This window comes from Aotus nancymaae, unplaced genomic scaffold (assembly GCF_030222135.1).
Source record: "Aotus nancymaae isolate 86718 unplaced genomic scaffold, 86718_ANA_hifiasm-v0.15.2.pri h1tg000036l, whole genome shotgun sequence".
Lineage (NCBI taxonomy): Eukaryota > Metazoa > Chordata > Mammalia > Primates > Aotidae > Aotus > Aotus nancymaae.
In genome coordinates this window covers 467,777-487,606 of record NW_026988450.1, presented here as the reverse complement: position 1 = coordinate 487,606, position 19,830 = coordinate 467,777, and the positions used below count along the sequence as shown (strand labels likewise).

At 45.1% G+C, this 19,830-nt stretch overlaps 1 protein-coding gene across 12 annotated transcripts in view; it reads right to left on the bottom strand.

The window, feature by feature from the left end:
- Window positions 1-19,830, bottom strand: part of SPIDR (scaffold protein involved in DNA repair) — a 415,411-nt gene that overhangs the window by 27,238 nt on the left and 368,343 nt on the right. For all 12 annotated transcript variants that reach the window (XR_002478925.2, XM_021672883.2, XM_021672887.2 and 9 more), the window contains 3 exons: window positions 11,781-11,868; window positions 10,356-10,499; window positions 10,202-10,264 (listed from right to left, as the gene is read on the bottom strand). Coding sequence is in view for 11 of the 12 variants with exons in the window: in XM_021672883.2 (XP_021528558.2) it covers window positions 10,202-10,264; window positions 10,356-10,499; window positions 11,781-11,868 (295 nt within the window). In the remaining variant the exon portion in view is untranslated. The remainder of the gene's footprint in view (window positions 1-10,201; window positions 10,265-10,355; window positions 10,500-11,780; window positions 11,869-19,830) is intronic.

The following is a 19,830-nucleotide window of genomic DNA, read 5'->3' as shown; positions in this document are numbered from 1 at the left end:
TGGACTGGCCCCAGGACTCCGCTTATTTCAATTCATTCTTGAGACAGCTGGTTTCTGGTGATTCTCTTACACAGAAAAGCAGACTACTAGAGACAGACAGAATTTCAGTGGATCATGGAACTTGTTCCACTGGGTTCCAGGTCTTTGACTGTTTCGTGGATATAGGACCACTGATTCCTAGGCACACATACTCGCTGGAAGCCATGCTTGCTGAAAGCTGCACCTGCACTGGCCTGTTTCTTGGACAGGAGGAGATTAACGTATCTTCTCTACCTCCCTGCGGGTGGCCCCTTCACAGGGCAAGGGGATGACCTGCTTTACCCTTGGTCTCTCTCTGCCGCAGAGTTCCCCTCCAACTGGCTTTGGTGCAAGCATTTTGACACTTGCTTTCTTTACTTTCAACCTCAGTCTCAGAGGGCCATGGGCAGGAGTGTGGGCTGCAGCTGCCACGTGACTGTTCTGAGGAGAGCATTCCCCCTGTGGGTGAATGGCACCTGCACGGCGATCCACTGCCTGGCCTATGATCCAGAATAGCAGAAGCGCCAGAGGCCAAGGGCATCTCCACACACACCGAGTCTTCTAAAGGTGGGCAGAGGAGCGTGAAATCAATCTTAGGTCTCCATGGGCTTGGAAAGTATGAGACATAGCACGTGCCCTGCCTAGTCCTTGCTGGGAGCCCTGTCCTCCTATCTGCTGAGCCAGACACTGGGGTGCTCACAGGGAGCACCACCGAAGGACCCATGTCAGTCATTCTGTAATTCTTCACGAGAGGAACTGATCAGTTGTCAAATGATGAAAAGGGGAACAGAGGAAGAGAAACAAAGGAAAAACAGTATTTCAAAACTCCTAAATTCATCCTAGAATAATGTCATGCTCATTTGACAGACAAGGGCACGAGGCAAGGTGGCGAAGCACCTGCACAAGCTCAGCCAGTGTGTGGCTGGGGGTGGGGCGTGTTGCATCCCTGCCCCACCCCCAGGGCTCCAGGTAACTGAGGGACCGCGGAGCCAGGAGGCACCATGGGACACTGGGCTGAGTAAGAGTTAGGAAACTCACACCAGGCTCCACCAGGTTTGGTCGTGTGTATCAAAGACAGCAGGTAACCAGGCCTAGGCTTGGTCTTCTGCACTTGGAATTAGGAACAGTGACGCTAATGTTGCTGAGATGAAATGATCTATACATGATAATGGCTTGAAAATCTGAAAAATCCCTCACAGAAATGAAAGGTGGTAAGGTATTGATAATAAAAACTAAAGCGCTAAATGTGGTTTATTTATCTTCATAACTCAGCCCTCTGATTCCTCTGTCTGTGAGCCACACCCTACGTGCTGGTGAACAGCTAATCCACAGGTTAAGCTGCAGAGAAGGAAAGGAAACACCACTGCCAGTTACTAGTGTATCATCTAAAGCACACTCCTTGCATCTGAAACGCTAATATCAAATGGAGATAAAGCCTTGAAGCACTTCCATACAATGATCATATGGATCAGTGCTGTGCTCTTGCACAGCGCCTATGGCATCCTCAGGGAACAAGCTTGCACCCTACTCAGTGGCTGTCAAGAGATGGCCCTCCCCGTCTCCTCTCTCTGACACACCTTGCACTGCACATTCAGTACAAACTTCGGGACACCAGGAGACACTCAGGTTATCTTTTTTTATTTCAATTTTTTGAGGTGGAGTCTCGCTCTGTCGCCTAGGCTGGAGTGCAGTGGTGCAATCTCAGCTCACTGCAACCTCTGCCCCCCGGGTTCAAGCAATTCTCTGCCTCAGCCTCTTGAGTAGCTGGGATTACAGGCACTTGCCACCACGCCAGGCTAATTTTTTATTTTTAGTAGAGATGAGGTTTCACCATCTTGGCCAGGCTGGTCTTGAACTACTGACCTCAGGTGATCCACCCACCTCAGCCACTCAAAGTGCTGGGATTATAGGCATGAGCCACCGCGCCCGGCCAGGTTGTGTTTCTGTGTCACAGCTCCTGTGTCCTGTAGCCATGCTCAGCACCTGAAGAACATCAGTAAACCATGGCCTGTGGGCTAATCCAGCCTGACCCCTGCTTATTTGTGGCCTGCAAGCTAAGTATGGTGTTTACATTTATTTAAGGTTCTTACATTTTCAAATGGTTAATAAGAATATTTTGTGATAAGTAAAAATTATGTTAAATTTAAATTTTGGTGTCTGTAAATACAGGTTTCTGAAAACAGCCCTGGTTCATTTGTGGATGACAACATAGCTGCTTTTGCACTGCAAGGTGGAGCTGGGTAGTTGCTATGCAAACCATACCACCCAAGAAGCCTAAAATATTGACTATCTAGTCCTTTACAGAAAGAGCTTTCCTACTTATTCCTGATGCAGATGAGAGAGAAATAGATTTAACATGCTTGTAATAACAACGATTTAATGACACTCGTATATATGCAACTCATCCAGAACTTGACTAGACGTTAAGAAACATATTCTTGGGAGAAGATCCAAGATGGCCGCTTAGGAGGAAGTCGGGATTGCAGCTCCGAGAGAAGGCGCAGAGGGTGAGTGGACGCCGCATTTCCAGACGGACTTTTACTGCCCACAGACCAGGAGATTCACAGGAGGAGAAGCCCCACGGGTCGCCAGCACCGCTGGTTTGAGTGGCGTGGCCGCTCAGCCTACGCCCTGGGGCGGGGGGCAGTGGCTTCTTATGCAGAGGGAGAGAGACAGAGTTCCCTCTGAGCCAGCAAGGGGAGCTGAAGCAGGGAGCCAAGCCAGGAGACCCCGGGCAAGGGAGCGCCAGGAATCTCAGAGCCGCTGCTTCGGCTGACGCAGCGGCACACAGGGCAGTGGATTTTAACTGCCCACAGACCAGGAGATTCACAGGTGGAGAAGCTCCACGGGTTCCCAGCGCCGCTGGTTGGATCAGAGCAGCCGCTCGGCCTGCACCGGGGGCGGGGAGCAGCAGCTCCTTGAGCAAAGTGAACGAGACTGTGTCCCCTCTGGGCCAGCAAGGGGAGCTGTGGCAAGGAGGCAAGCCAAGAGATTACCGGGCAAAGAGGGCCCCTCTGGAAACACGGCTGAACCCGGGACGGTCCAGCTCTGTGGGGGAGGGGCGTCCTCCATTGGGAAACACCCTGCAGTTCCTGGGGCAATTTTCCGTAACCAAGACAACCCGCCACTACAGAGACTCCGTCACTACAGGGGCGGGCCAGCATAGCGGAAGCAGTTCTAACTACACCCACAGGACTGCAGGGAAGCTCACACGGCAGCTGGGCGGAGCCCACAGCAGCTCAGCGAAGCCTCTGCAGGCTGAGTGTGACTAGACTGCCACCTTGTGGGCAGGGAAAACGGTAGCAACACAGCTGAAAAGCATAAAGCCCTAACCCCCTGGGCCAGAACACCTGGGGGGAAGAAAAGGGGGTTTATGAGTTCAGCTGCTGCAGACTTAAAATTACCAAAATCAGAAAGACAGCAACTACAAAGTCAATAGGCGGATAAATCCACAAAGATGGGAAGAAACCAGCGCAAAAAGGATGAAAACACCCAAAACCAGAACACCTCTCCCCCTACAAGGCAGCATAACTCCTCACCAGCAAGGGAACAAGACTGGACGGAGAATGAGTGTGATGAAATGACAGAATCAGCTTTCAGAAAGTGGATAATAAGAAACTTCTGTGAGCTAAAAGAACATGTTCTAACCCAATGCAAAGAAACTAAGAACCTTGAAAAAAGACTTGATGAAATGCTAACGAGAATGGACAACTTAAGAGAGGAATATGAGTGAATTTATGGAGCTGAAAAACACAACACGAGAACTTCGCAAAGCATGCACAAGTTTCAACAGCAGAATTGACCAAGCAGAAGAAAGGATATCAGAAGTCGAAGATCAACTCAATGAAATAAAACGAGAAGGGAAGATTAGAGAAAACAAGGTAAAAAGGAATGAACAGAGTCAACAAGAAATATGGGACTACGTGAAAAGACCTAACCTACGTTTGATAGGTGTACCTGAATGTGACGAAGAGAATGCATCCAAGCTGGAAAATACTCTTCAGGATATTATCCAGGAAAACTTCCCCAACCTAGCAAGGCAGGGTAATATTCAAGTCCAGGAAATACAGGGAACACCACAAAGATACTCCTTTAGAAGAGCAACCCCAAGGCACATAATCATCAGATTCACCAGGGTTGAAATGAAGGAGAAAATACTAAGGGCAGCCAGAGAGAAAGGTCGGGTTACCCACAAAGGGAAACCCATCAGACTCACAGCAGATCTCTCAGCAGAAACCCTACAGGCCAGAAGAGAGTGGGGGCCGATATTCAACATCCTTAAAGAAAAGAACTTTCAACCCAGAATTTCATATCCAGCCAAACTAAGCTTCATAAGTGAAGGAAAAATAAAATCCTTTGTGAACAAGCAAGTACTCACAGATTTCATCACCACCAGACCAGCTTTACAAGAGCTCCTGAAGGAGACACTACACATAGAAAAAAACAACCAGCACCAGCCACTACAAAAATGCACGAAATGGTAAAGAGCAGCAACACAATGAAGAATCTGCATCAACCAATGGGCAAAACAGCCAGCTAGCATCAAAATGACAGGATCAAATTCACACATAACAATATTAACCCTAAATGTAAACGGACTAAATGCCCCAATCAAAAGACACAGACTGGCAAATTGGATAAAAAGCCAAAACCCATCAGTGTGCTGTATCCAGGAAACCCACCTCACATGCAAGGATACACAAAGGCTCAAAATAAAGGGATGGAGGAAGATTTACCAAGCAAATGGAGAGCAAAAAAAAGCAGGAGTTGCAATTCTCATCTCTGATAAAATAGACTTTAAAGCAACAAAGATCAAAAGAGACAAAGAAGGACAGTACATAATGGTAAAAGGATCAATGCAACAAGAAGAGCTAACGATCCTAAATATATATGCACCTAATACAGGAGCACCCAGATACATAAGGCAAGTTCTTAAAGACTTGCAAAGAGACTTAGACTCCCACACATTAATAGTGGGAGACTTTGACACACCATTGTCAATATTAGACAGATCAACGAGACAGAAAATTAATAAGGATATCCAGGACTTGAACTCAGACCTGGAACAAGCAAACCTAATAGACATTTACAGAACTCTCCAGCCCAAATCCACAGAATATACATTCTTCTCAGCACCGCATCACACCTACTCTAAAATTGACCACATAATTGGAAGTAAATCACTCCTCAGCAAATGCAAAAGAACGGAAACCATAACAAACAGTCTCTCAGACCACAGTGCAATCAAGTTAGAACTCAGAATTCAGAAGCCAACCCAGAACCGCACAGCCTCATGGAAATTGAACAACTTTCTCCTGAATGTTGACTGGATAAACACTGAAATGAAGGCAGAAATAAAGATGTTCTTCGAAACCAACGAGAACGAAGACACCACATACCAGAATCTCTGGGACATATTTAAAGCAGTCTCTAGAGGAAAATATATAGCAATAAGTGCCCACATGAAAAGAAAGGAGAGATCGAAAATTGACACCCTATCATCAAAATTGAAAGAGCTAGAGGAGCAAGATCAAAAAAACTCAAAACCTAGAAGAAGACAAGAAATAACTAAGATCAAAGCAGAATTGAAGGAGATAGAGACACGAAAAACCCTACAAAAAATCAATAAATCCAGGAGCTGGTTTTTTGAAAAGATCAACAAAATAGACCACTATCCAGACTAATAAAAAAGAAAAGAGAGAATAACCAAATAGATGCAATAAAAAATGATAAAGGGGATATTACCACAGATGCCACAGAAATTCAAACCATCATCAGAGATTATTACAAACAACTCTATGCACATAAATTAGAAAACCTGGAAGAAATGGATAAATTCCTGGACAGTAGCCTCCTCCCATGCCTAAACCAGGAAGAAGTCGAAACCCTGAATAGACCAATAACAAGGTCTGAAGTCGAGGCAGCAATTAAGAGCCTACCACCCAAAAAAAGCCCAGGCCCAGATGGTTTCACAGCCGAATTGTACCAGACATACAGAGAGGAACTGGTACCATTCCTACTGAAACTATTCCAAATAATCCAAAAAGAGGGAATCCTTCCCAAATCATTTTATGAGACCAACATCATCCTAATACCAAAACCCAGCAGAGACTCAACAAGAAAAGAAAACTACAGGCCAATATCCATGATGAACATAGATGCAAAAATCTTCAATAAAATACTGGCAAGCCAATTGCAACAGCACATCAACAAGCTTATCCATCGTGATCAAGTAGGATTCATCCCGGGGATGCAAGGCTGGTTCAATATACGCAAGTCTATAAATGTAATTCACCACATAAACAGAACCAAAAACAAAAACCACATGATTATCTCAATTGATGCAGAGAAGGCCTTCGACAAAATTCAACAGCCCTTTATGCTAAAAACCCTCAATAAACTAGGTATCGACGGAACGTATCTCAAAATAATAAAAGCTATTTATGACAAACCGACAGCCAATATCATACTGAATGGGCAAAAACTGGAAGCATTCCCTTTGAAATCTGGCACTAGACAAGGATGCCCTGTCTCACCACTCCTATTCAATATAGTACTGGAAGTTCTAGCCAGAGCAATCAGGCAAGAAAAAGAAATAAAGGGTATTCGATTAGAAAAGGAGGAAGTCAAATTGTCTCTATTTGCAGATGACATGATTGTATATCTAGAAGACCCTATCACCTCAGCCCAAAATCTCCTGAAACTGATAAGCAACTTCAGCAAAGTCTCAGGATACACAATCAATGTGCAAAAATCACAAACATTCCTATACACCAATAACAGACTTAAAGAGAGCCAAATCAGGAACGAACTGCCATTCACAATTGCTACAAAGAGAATAAAATACCTAGGAATACAACTAACAAGGAACGTAAAGGACCTCTTCAAGGAGAACTACAAACCACTGCTCAACGAAATAAGAGAGGACACAAACAGATGGAGAAACATTCCATGTTCATGGTTAGGAAGAATTAATATCGTGAAAATGGCCATACTGCCCAAAGTAATTTACAGATTCAACGCTATCCCCATCAAGCTACCAATGACCTTCCTCACAGAACTGGAAAAAACCACCTTAAACTTCATATGGAACCAAAAGAGAGCCCACATAGCCAAGTCAATTCTAAGCAAAAAGAACAAAGCGGGAGGCATCACACTATCGGACATCAAACTCTACTACAAGGCTACAGTAATCAAAACAGCATGGTACTGGTACCAAAACAGAGATATAGACCAATGGAACAGAACAGAGGCGTCGGAGGCGACACAACATATCTACAACCATCCAATCTTTGACAAACCTGACAAAAACAAGCAATGGGGAAAGGATTTCCTGTTCAATAAGTGGTGTTGGGAAAACTGGCTAGCCATGTGCAGAAAGCAGAAACTCGACCCCTTCCTGACACCTTACACTAAAATTGACTCCAGATGGATTAAAGATTTAAACATAAGACCTAACACCATAAAAACACTAGAAGAAATCTAGGCAAAACCATTCAGGACACAGGCGTAGGCAAGGACTTTATGACCAAAACACCAAAAGCATTGGCAACAAAAGCCAAAATAGACAAATGGGACCTAATCAAACTCCAGAGCTTCTGCACGGCAAAAGAAACAGTCAATAGAGTGAATCGGCAACCAACAGAATGGGAAAAAATTTTTGCAGCCTACCCATCTGACAAAGGGCTGATATCCAGAATTTACAATGAACTAAAAAAGATTTACAAGAGGCCGGGCGCGGTGGCTCAAGCCTGTAATCCCAGCACTTTGGGAGGCCGAGGCGGGTGGATCAGGAGGTCGAGACATCGAGACCATCCTGGTCAACATTGTGAAACTCCGTCTCTATTAATACAAAAAAACTAGCTGGGCACGGTGGCGCGTGCCTGTAATCCCAGCTACTCAGGAGGCTGAGGCAGGAGAATTGCCTGAACCCAGGAGGCGGAGGTTGCGGTGAGCCGAGATCGCGCCATTGCACTCCAGCCTGGGTAACAAGAGCGAGACTCCGTCTCAAAAAAAAAAAAAAAAAAAAAAAAAAGATTTACAAGAAAAAAACAAACAAGCCCATTCAAAAATGGGCGAAGGATATGAACAGATACTTTACAAAAGAAGACATACATGAGGCCAACAAACATATGAAAAAATGCTCATCATCACTGGTCATTAGAGAAATGCAAATCAAAACTACATTGAGATACCATCTCACGCCAGTTAGAATGGCGATCATTAAAAAATCTGGAGAAAACAGATGCTGGAGAGGATGTGGAGAAATAGGAACACTTTTACACTGTTGGTGGGAGTGTAAATTAGTTCAACCACTGTGGAAAACAGTGTGGCGATTCCTCAAGGACCTAGAAATAGAAATTCCATTTGACCCAGCAATCCCATTACTGGGTATATATCCAAAGGATTATAAATCGTTCTACTATAAGGACACATGCACACGAATGTTCATTGCAGCACAGTTTACAATAGCAAAGACCTGGAACCAGCCCAAATGCCCATCGATGATAGACTGGACAGGGAAAATGTGGCACATATACACCATGGAATATTATGCAGCCATTAAAAATGAGGAGTTCGCGTCCTTTGTAGGGACATGGATGAACCTGGAAACCATCATTCTCAGCAAACTGACACAAGAACACAAAATCAAACACCACATGTTCTCACTCATAGGCACGTGTTGAACAAGGAGAACACATGGACACAGGGAGGGGAGCACTATACACGGGGGTCTGTTGGGGGGGAGGGGGGATAGCGGGGGGGCGGCGAGTTGGGGAGAGATAGCATGGGGAGAAATGCCAGATATAGGTGAAGGGGAGGGAGGCAGCAAATCACACTGCCACGTGTGCACCTATGCAACAACCTTGCATGTTTTTCATATGTACCCCAAAACCTAAAATGCAATTAAAAAAAAAAAAAAAGAAACATATTCTTTTAGTCACTCTCTTGTTCTACCACTGCCTAAGAGTAATCAGAGAAACGCAAAGAATTTGTTCAAAATAAATGCACAACAGAAAATAACTCTGGATAACTTAAGGAGAAGAGAAAGGCTCCAAAACCAGGCAGCTGAATTGGGTTGTGTGCAAGCACGAATGCTTTGTAGAGATTCGCAGCAAGTATGTTGGGGGGAAACGGCACAAGGTCTGGGCGTACCTTAGCATACTTCAGCAACGAAAAGAAAAGTGAGGGGTGTGAGTGTCAGATCTTGATAACCAGGCACGGTATGGTTAGAAGACAGCCCCTGGTGCCACCCCCACCACTGTGCCCTGACTTGAGGTGCACTGGGGCGTCAGTCTCCTGCCCTGCTCGAGACTCCTTGCTGGGCAATCCCTGGGTATTCTGGCCTGGCTGGTAGCTGGTGATCCACTGAGAGTCCACGTGAGTGCAGACACCAGGGGCCTGGTTTGCTCCACTCACACACACCCTCGAGGAGGCAATGCGTGGGGCACTTGCTCTCTCTTGCACCAAGGCAGACGCACCTGGTGCACATCGCCCACTACTGGACAAGAGTTTAACAAACGGGATGTTCTCAATGCCTCTTGGGTGATTAGACCTACACAGATGTCTCTGTAGGAGGTAAGGGCCAGCAGAGGTTTCTTGCAGAACATAGTTCATGCATTCAAACCGGCAAGCACATCGCCTTCCCTCCTCTACTCCTAGCTGATTGACAGCAAGCTCCTCTAGGCCACTGCTCTCTAGAGTAGCCCAAGGCCTCACAGGGACCATGGGGTGGGATGGGGTGCTTTCAGTTTCGAAGGCTGTCAAAGTTCCCAGAAGTAGCCGAGCTCAATCCCGAGATTCCCACTTCCACCCCATAAATGGGGTTTCTGTGTCTCTTTCCTTTCTTCAACCTGCCTAAGTGTCAGAAAAGAATGAACATTATTGAGCTGGGAAGCTTTGGGGACACGGTTGTCTGGGTCTTACACCCCAGTGCTTAGCACAGTGGCTGGTAGTTTCCACCTGTAAATGGAATGGGTTTACTGCCACTTCAGTATATGGGGCATGCTTAACTGGACTTTTTCTGTTTTGGCAAGCCATTAATTTCTGAGGGAGATGACCCTTTAATAAACCTCTAACACCGTGTGCGTGTGTGTGTGTGTGTGTGTGTGTGAGAGACAGAGAGAGAGAGAGACAGAGACAGAGAGACAGAAAGAGAGTCTGAGAGATTGAGAGAGCTTACCTGTGGTCTTTGATAAATCACCCTGGCATAGAAACTGCAACGGGGGGTACCAAGTTCATTCATCTGGAAAGGAATTAGAAAAGGTTGGCAGCATTACAGGAGGCACACAGACACGGCCGATACCTAAAGAACTTGTCAGAAACAAAGGCACTACCTGGAGAATGTCTCTTAAGCAGCGAGTAACTGGAGGCTGGTAAAGGTTAGAAATGGGGTCTCCGTCAATTACATCAATTTGTCCCACACTCGGTTGAGCTGTGAGGATATAACACAAGGCTGGAGGAGGTAGATGAGTTTTTATCTGTTTAAATGAGGCAAAGGTAGAAGGTGAATGTATTGTTAAAAGACTCAACACACGATTAAAATATCCTCTTTAATATAGACAGACTTGCTTACAGATGTGTCCTCTCTCTGGAATGCTACAGAATGAATGGGTTACACTGTTTACTTCCGGACCAAGTGTAAGAACTTCTATACTTATGAACCTATTGACAATTCAAGGTATCATTTCAGAAATCTTTCAGGATATACTGAAAATATCACCTAGAAATTACTTCTTCTTAAGGAATCTAGAAATGGGCTTTTTTTTTTTTTTTTTTGAGATGGAGTTTCATTCTTGTTGCCTGGGTTAAAGTGCAATGGCATGATCTTGGCTCACCACAAACTCTGCCTCCCGGGTTCAAGGGATTCTCCTGCCTCAGCCTTGCAAGTAGCTGGGATAACAGGCATGTGCCACTATGCCTGACTAATTTTGTGTGTGTGTGTGTGTTTTTTCCGTAATAAAATTCCTCTTGGCAGGCTAATAATTTTGTGTTTTTAGTAAAGATGGGGTTTCTCCATGTTGGCCAGGCTGGTCTCGAACTCCCGACTTCAGATGATCGGCCCACCTTGGCCTCCCAAAGTGCTGGGATTACAGGCATGAGCCACCACGCGTTTTGACAACTATTATGCTGTTTGACACAGTACGGAGTCACAGACTTAGAAGCTGTAAGTCTAAGGAAGATGTTTTGTTTTGGGAGCTCTGGCCCAAAGCAGCAGTTGTCTAGCCTGTGGGGAAAAGGCTCAGGAGGGAGAGGAGGGAACATTTTTAATCCATTTTGCTTCTTCTTAGACACTATCATAAACAAGCAGGACAATGGAAGTTTCTGGCTACCCAGGAGGTTGTACGAATGTCTATGGATTATATTGAGTTCCTGCTCTAATTGGTAACTGAGTGTTGGTTCTGTGAGTGACTAGAAGTTCGTGGGAAAAATTCTATGTCTACTTTAGTATGAGGCTGAGACCCCAATTGTTCCAACAGCATGTGAGGGTTGTGGTTTAAGCATTCATCACAAGTTAACTTCAAGAAAATGTGGTGCAGCACAGTAGGGAAGGCAGCCAGAGCTTGGTCTCCAGGGACCTGAATTCCAATCCTGGCTCATATCCATGGGTCACCACAAAGGAACTGGCTGCACGGACGGGGGTTCCTCGTTGCCACTGGAGCGGGGGGCATAGACCGTATGGGTGGCAGTGATGATGACTGGCTTGGCACCTGGCATGGAGCAGCCCACAACTGGGGAAGTTTTCCCAATGCCGGGCTTACCTCTTCACAGGGCTGGTCACGGCCAGGTGTTTTCAGAGTTACCGCTGGGGGCCACAGGGTATCAATCAGACTGAAGATCCCTGCTGTCCTGGAACAAGAAAAGTCAAAGGTATTCATCATCAAACATCCCTTCCTAAGTATTTGGTCAGTGAGCTGGTAGAATGCTTAAGAGACTCTAACGTCTAATGCCACGGAGCTACAATTCGAGATGTGTGGTGATTCAGATGGGGAAGAAAGGAGGCAGACAAATGGACAGACACCGCGGGAAGCCAACTGCACGAGAGTAAGAAGCTGCTCCCTCAGTTAGGATCCATCCACACAGTGAAATATTATACAGTCACTGAAACGGTTACACGGAAAATATTTACGGACATGGAAACATGTTTTTAATACCCTGCTAAGAAGAAAGCAGGCAACAAATTAACTCTCTCTCTCTCTCTCTCTCTCTGCATGCATGCATTTATGTATATTAACCCAAAGAAAAAGACTGAAGCCCGTAAGAATGTTTTTAGTGGTTATCTGAGTAGAGCTTGGAGGTGCTATTTACTTTCTTACTTTGCAGTGGGTATTTTATATATTTTTCCCAAACAGCTAAGTGTTACTTCTGTAAGAAAAGTTATGTGGGCTGGATAAGGTGGCTCATGCTTGTAATCCCAGCCCTTTGGGAGGCCGAGTCCGGTGGATCACCTGAGGTCAGCAGTTCGAGACCAGCCTGGCCAACATGGTGATACCCCATCTCTACTAAAAATACAAAAATTAGCTGGGTGTGGTGGCAGGTGCCTAAAATTCCAGTTACTTGGGAGGCTGAGGAGGAGAATCGCTGCAACCTGGGAGGCGGAGGTTGCAATGAGTTAAGATCGCATTGCCCTCCAGCTGGGCAAGAGGGAAACTCCATCTCAAAAAAAAAACAAACAAACAAACAAAAGAAAAGTTATCTGAAGTAAAAAATACAGAGTTTTGTCTTTTGCACAAAAAGACAAAACACTGTTATGATTTCCCTTATATGGCTCTCACCTTAGATCTGACTGCACTTCTGAGACCTGGCTCTAACCTTTACCTGAGCCCCTTGTTAACAGAGATGGGGAATAGCAGGGCCCTGGAATCAAGAAACTCATCTAGTGTAAGCTCTGCCTTTCATATACTGTGAGACCTTGAGAAAATGCTAAGACCCTGTGTCAGCCCTTCTGGGAAACCGGGGGGATGCTGCTGGCATTACTGCAAGGGGCGAAGGAAGCAGAGCATGTATGTGCAGCACCTACTAGGGTTTCTGTGCTCAGAGTGAGTGCCCACACATTAGCCACTGGACGTTACTCTAGTTATCAGTATTGTCATTGCTAAAGCCATAAACTTTTATGCTGCTTTTTGCTCAAAAATCTGCCCAGTTTAAGACAGGATTTTAATCCTAGTGTTACTTTGTGAAGAAACAGAGTAAAATTAAGATAAAATTAAGTAAAATTTATTCATGATAAAAGATGAATGTAAAAAAATGGTCTTCTCTGTACGGTATAGAAAAATAAACAACTTTTTCAGACAGTGACAGAGTACTTATCAATTTCACTAAAATTTTGGAGTTTCCCGAAAACTGTTCTGTGGAGTGTAACCTATGAGACCAGAACTCTGTGGCCAGCACTGCTGTGCGGCGCATCTGCAGCTGGCAGGACACTCACGTCCTACGGTGGGACCGGACGTGGTGGAGGCCCAGACAGCCTCGTGTAAAAGGTGCCTGTGGCATACTGTTTTAAACCAAAGCTGCTCCCGTTTTTAACCATGAAACCCTTTTGGTGTCATCACTAATCATGTCCTGAGACACTAGTGTTCTCTTGGAATTCTCTTTGATAAATGCTGTTCTGGAAGCACACAGCCATAGGAAAGTTCTATTTAAATTTAATGACTTCTGTTTACTTAGAGGATGCTACCAGCTAATTCAAAGACTTTAGACATATTATACATTTATATTTAATGCAAGATGCTTAGCTGAAGAATGGCTATGAGTTAAATAAAATGCCTAGTGTCATAAAAAACCAGCTTCTCTACTGTTTTTAAAAACTATTTTTAAAAAGAGATAATGGTTTGGATGGCTGCTATTGCCTTGTGAAGCAGAATCATCTGGGGGCAGCTCACACACTCACTTAAACGACTCCAGCCTGTGCTGGAAACAGACTTGGTGCAGAAGCTCACTGTTGGCACAAAGTGTATCGTTCCTCTCACTGCAATTCATTCTTTACTATTAATTTTGCATAAGGATTCATTTTGTTACATAGGAAACATTCTTTTAAAAAAGTGATCCTTTAAAAATATGTTTAAGCAACAAACAAGCTGTGTGACAGGGGAGTGGCTACCATAAGTCTGTCTTTTCAAAAATTAATAAACGTTTTCATTTAAAAATTTTAAAATATGGGCCGGGCGCAGTGGCTCAGGCCTGTAATCCCAGCACTTTGGGAGGCCGAGGTAGGCAGATCATGAGGTCAAGAGATGGAGACCAGCCTGGCCAACATGGTGAAACCCCACCTATACTAAAAAATACAAAAATTAGCTGGGCGTGGTGGTGCACACCTGTAGTCCCAGCTACTCAGGAGGCTGAGGCGGGAGAATTGCTTGAACCCAGGGGGCGGAGACTGCAGTGAGCCGAGATTGCGCCACTGCACTCCAGCCTGGCGCCTGGTGACAGAGCAAGACTCTGTCTCAAAAAAAAAAAAAAATTTAAAATATAAAGTAAATGTTTAATTACAGAAAAAAGGAACATACAGATTACCTCATTGTGCTTATGACTTGATAATATCATCATGTTGGAACAAATTTCTTCAGGTATGCCTTAATTTATAGATTGCATAAAATGAGTCTGCAGACAAGTTTGGGTCATTAATCTGTGACAACAAAAGTTTGTGGAGCAGACAAGGAGAGAAACAGGGCCAGCTGTCCTACCCTCCAGGTCCGCAGTTTGGCAGGCTCTGCCGCAGTCAGCAGCTCTCCCAGCGGCTCCCACAGGACTCCCTTCCAGAGAGCATGGGTGGAGGTCACGTCAGCTGCCCATTGCTGAAGGGAGAACCACGTTTCCCGCCACTCTCAGTCACAGTTCATCCAACCTCTAAAACTCAGCTGCATCTGAAGAGCGGCAAGAAGGGGGCTGGGGGTGGTGCAGGACACACGGAGAAGGAAGGAGGCAGCAGGGTACAGGCAGGCAACGGGGACAGGCTGGGAGCCTCCTCTGTGCACCCACTTGGGGGCTGCGGCAGATCCGCCTGCACGCACAGGCTGTAGGACGCGCAGCTGCTCCTGGAGGTGGGAGGTGGGAGGCGGGAGGCGGGAGGCCTGGCGGGAGCCCACACAAGGTTTCCTAAAGTCACGCTCAGGAAGCTGAAAGACTTTCAGTGCCATGTTTTTATTACAGTAGCCAGTGTACTTTTTAAGTAGAAAGATATCAAGATCTATACACATGTTAAAATCATATCTACCAAATTATACTTAAAATGGTTAAAATTGTACATTTTATGTTATTTTACCACAATAAAAATTATATTTACCATAAAAATAAATACTAAGTGTTTCTTCTTCTTCTTCTTCTTCTTCTTCTTTTCCAACAGGGTCTCTCACTCTGTCACTCAGGCTGGAGTGGCGCAATCATGGCTCCCTGAGGCCAACCCTGAGACTATTTTCAAGTCTTCCACACTCTTTAAAGCAAGGCTACTCCGACATGTGACTAGTCACTGAAGTGTAAGAGGCACTTTCTGAGAACATGTTCTCACTTATAAAATAGCCCTTGGAGACACCCCTCAAGAGAGAGAAAATAAGGACGGGGTACCACATCACGTACATGTCATGAGGGCCCGTGGAGAGACTGAGACTGGGCTGCACTGGAGATAAGGGCCATGTGGAAGGGGGTCCTCCCAACTCACGTCCTCCAGGCTGGGCCTGCACACTCCAAACCCATGACGCTGCGGGTGATGTGCATTTGCTTGGAGGAATGCTGGCCACAGAACTGAGGATAGAGTGGACAAGGTCCACCTTCCATCCACTGTGGAAGTTCCAAATCTCTCTTGGCCTCGTTTTCCTCCCTCGTAAGATTCTGTGATTCTCTAATTCCTAATGCTGCTGCTGTTCCTCACTGACACGTGCCTCTGTTTGAGGGGGAAAGATGGTTCCAAAGTCTCCAATGCTAGATGTGGGTGGTGAAGTCGACACCCTTCTCTGCAAGCGTGGCAGCATGGGGCGCTAGAAACAGCCAGCCATCTGCGGTAAGTGCCTTCTGCAGGCTGACAGGTGAGCTTGGTTGACTGAAGGCTTTCTGTGTTGCAAAGGGCTCTCTGGTGCAAAACAGAATTGCACCTGAACATTTCCAACCTATTTGTAATGAAAAATTTACAAAGACAGAATAGCTAACTTTAACTTTAAAAAGCATTTTCAAATTTGTTGTTTTAGTAATTACCAGATCCTTGAGAGAGAGAAAAAGTACTCTAAACAATACAAGGGTTAGGAATAAACCAATGGGGATATTTATATGGAGCAAAGTCAATTTCTTAGAATGAAAAAAATCAATTTTCTTGCCTGAATTTTGTTGTTGGTAAGATATTTCGGGAGCTGTCAAAATCTAAGTAGAAAACACACAAATCACGAAGGAAGAGAACCAACTTGAGACCATCTCCAGAACAAATTTACAAATTCAGTTCAAGAGTTGGCAGTGACGTCAATGCACAGATGCTTCTCCTGAGTAAACTAGAGCCGAGAGGTTTCCCAGCGTGCAACAAGAAAGGTGAACGGAACAGAGTAAGCTACCCAGGTGCAGAGAACCTCAACTGGGTGCCTCCATTTCCTGAATTCCTAAAAAGGCAGCCCCCGTATCACCCACGAGCTCAGAAGTGAGGATGGGGCAAGTTCTGGGGCAATGGAAGTCGGCTGCAGACCAAGAAGAGAGCGCGAGTGGGTACCACACCCAAGCGGAGTCTCAGAAACACACAACAGGCGAGGGAAGCAGGGCTTCTGCCTCACTGCCACTGAAACAATGCTACGTTTACGTATTTCTACACATATTTTACGGGTATTTTGGTGCAGCAAATGATCTGCTTCCTCTGGCCTCATTATAGCTGGTGTTATTTACCTTGACCGGTAGAGGACAAATGTCATTTGGAAAACCAACCATTCAAAGTAAGGGCAACCAAGGTCTCCACATTCCAGCCCACTGGAAGAAAGTAAACACGGAAAGTCTTTGCACACTGGAACACAAGCTAATATTACCAGCTTGCTTGACTATTCTGTTAGTTATTTCAGGGTTTATTTTTTCCATCTGATACTGTCTCATGCAACTACTCTCAAATCTTCACAGGGCAACTTAAAACTGCCGGAATCACTTTCTTTTGGGTGTGGATAGAGTGGGAACTGCTCTGGGAGGTTTAAGCCGTAATGGCGCTGTGGACAACAGGAAATGGGAAGATAACAGGTAAGGAAGCACCGCCCCTCGACAGACTCATCCTCAGAGAGCTTGGAATCATTTTTTTTTAACCAAGCGTATGTTTTGCGTATAGAATATTCTTAAAATTTGTCATGTTGCTGCTAATTTCTCTGTACCTATTACTATGGTAGGACTCACATCTCTCCAAGATAGTTCACTTAGGTAGTGGAATACTTCAGACCAGTCATTCATTAAGTGGAGTCTGGGGTTCGCTCGAGGTTCTGGGAGCCTTCAGGCAGCCTACAAGGCCAAAACTATTTTCTGCTAAGCCTTCATTTTTCTTTCTCACTTCCATTCTTTCACGAGTGTACAGTGGTGTTTTCCAGAGGCTCATATGTGATATTACAACAGACTGAAGGTGGGGCACAGATGATAACCCATCATCTCCCGTTCAACCAGTGAAGAGACCCGCAAAACACAGGGCAATGCCACTCCCATCACTAAATACTTGTTTTTGTGTTTTAGGAAATATTTTTCATAAAAAATGTTATTTAGGTTGTCATGTAATGTGTTTATTACAGACACTTTTAGGTAAATTAATGCGTTAAATCTTTTTCAGTTTTAATTTTTAATACAGTAAACATTGACTAATTCACATTTTTTAAAAAAAACCTCTTTGGGCCCTCATTATTCTTTTATATTACACACACACACACACACACACACCCTTCCCCAGATACGTTTTGGAGACAGAGTCTTGCTCTGTCACCCAGACTGGAGGGCAGTGGTGTGACCTTCGGGGCTCAAGCAATCCTCTGGCCTTAGCCTTCCAAATAGCTGGGACTACAGGTGTGCACCACTATTCCTGGCTAATTTTTTTGACTTTTTTGTACAGATGAGGTTTCGCTATGCTGCCCGGCCTGTCTCAAAGCTCTAGGCCTCAAGTGATCCTCCTGCCTTGGCCTCCCAAAGTGCTAGGATTATAGGTGTGAGCCACCGTGCCTGGCCAGTCCTCGTCACTTTTTATTTTTTTCCTTCTTCCCTCTTTGTCTTCTACCTGGACGTGTTCTTTAGATGTCTGTCTCCCTCTCCTGCCCAATGCTGGCCACACACTACACATCTTCCCTCACACAGCAGGGTCTCTACATGCCAGAAACAACGACTTCAGGCATTTCTGGTAGCTGGTATTTTAACATATAACCTCAATGCAGTCTAAGAAACAATTTCCTATCTGCTGCTGAATCATTATTGTGTCCAATAAACTTAGATAGGAATCCTATTTTGAGTCGCAAAGGTAACTTCCCATTCATTGTTTGTAAATAATGTAACCCTTCCTGTAACTCCATTCTTTCCTGTGGCTCCATACTCAACATGAAAATAGTAGTTTTAGGAGCAGGCCAACCTGCAACATTGAGAAAGACCTGTGGAGACTCTGAGGAAGTCTCTCTGGGCCAGGAGGGAGCTCTTCATGTGGCCCCTGGCTTTGCTGGGGCTCCCACTACATGAGTGCATCAGTGCCAAAGAGAACAGCAAAGGGCAAGCAGTCTTGAAGAGGCAATTCCTGCAAGAATCACTGTTGGCTTTTGTACAAGGACACAGGTGAGAAGAGGCAAGAAGGTCACCTCTGATGCCACTCTGAGGCGTCTCTGCCCCACCACGCCCTGTGTTCAGGGCTTGTCACCAAACTAAGATCCTCTTGCTTAGTTAGTGCTGCCTGTTTTGTGTCCTCATAAGAACGTGAGCCTTCTGAGATTCAGGATTCTCTGTGGAATCCTGGGCCCCAGATGAGAGTCTGGTGCCTGGGAGGCGCATAACACTGGCATGGCACGAGGTCATGAATCTGGGGTGCCGGCTAGCAGGGCCAGCAAGCCTCTCCAATCCCACCGGCCGGTATTGCATAGTGAGGACACATGGCATTTCAGCAACACTGGCACCTGTCACACGTCACAAGTGTCCCTCAACGCTTCAGTTTGATAACTTTTCATGAGCCCTGATTTCTCTTGTAAGAAATCCATGGCTTCTGATACATTTCTTTAACCTAAATTCACTTGTTCATTTCATTCATTTAATGTTAAACTCTAGGCTAGTTGGAGATACAGTTTAGGTATATAATTAAGAAGTAAAAATAATGCCTTCAAAAAGATAGCTTATCTCCTTTTATGTCACCCTTAAACACACAAAAAACCACCTCAAGTGAATTACACAAACTCTTGCCCCGTACTGAAATGATTTTCTCCAACAAGTTTTGTTCTACTAGAGCAGCAGCAAAAAATGGCCCAAGAGATGATGAACAACTGGTAGGAGCCATGGAAACCTTGAGATTCTACCAAGATTACACTAGCTGTGATTCCAATGTACCATCAGGCTGGTGGGACAGTGAAATGAGGCCATCACTGAAAAACCACATGGCAGCAGTCCCGCCATTCACCTCCTGGCTGTCTATAAAGAGAACTGAGAACGTACATCTTCACTTGTATACGAATGTTTGCAGCAGGATTGTTCAACATACCCAGAAAGTCGAAACAACACAAATGTGCGTCAACTGTTGAAGGATAAATTTGATGTACCTATGTCATGAAATAGTATCCAGCCAAAAAAAGAATAAAATTCTGGTTGGGCGCAGTGGCTCACACCTGTAATCCCAGCACTTTGAGAGGACAAGGCAGG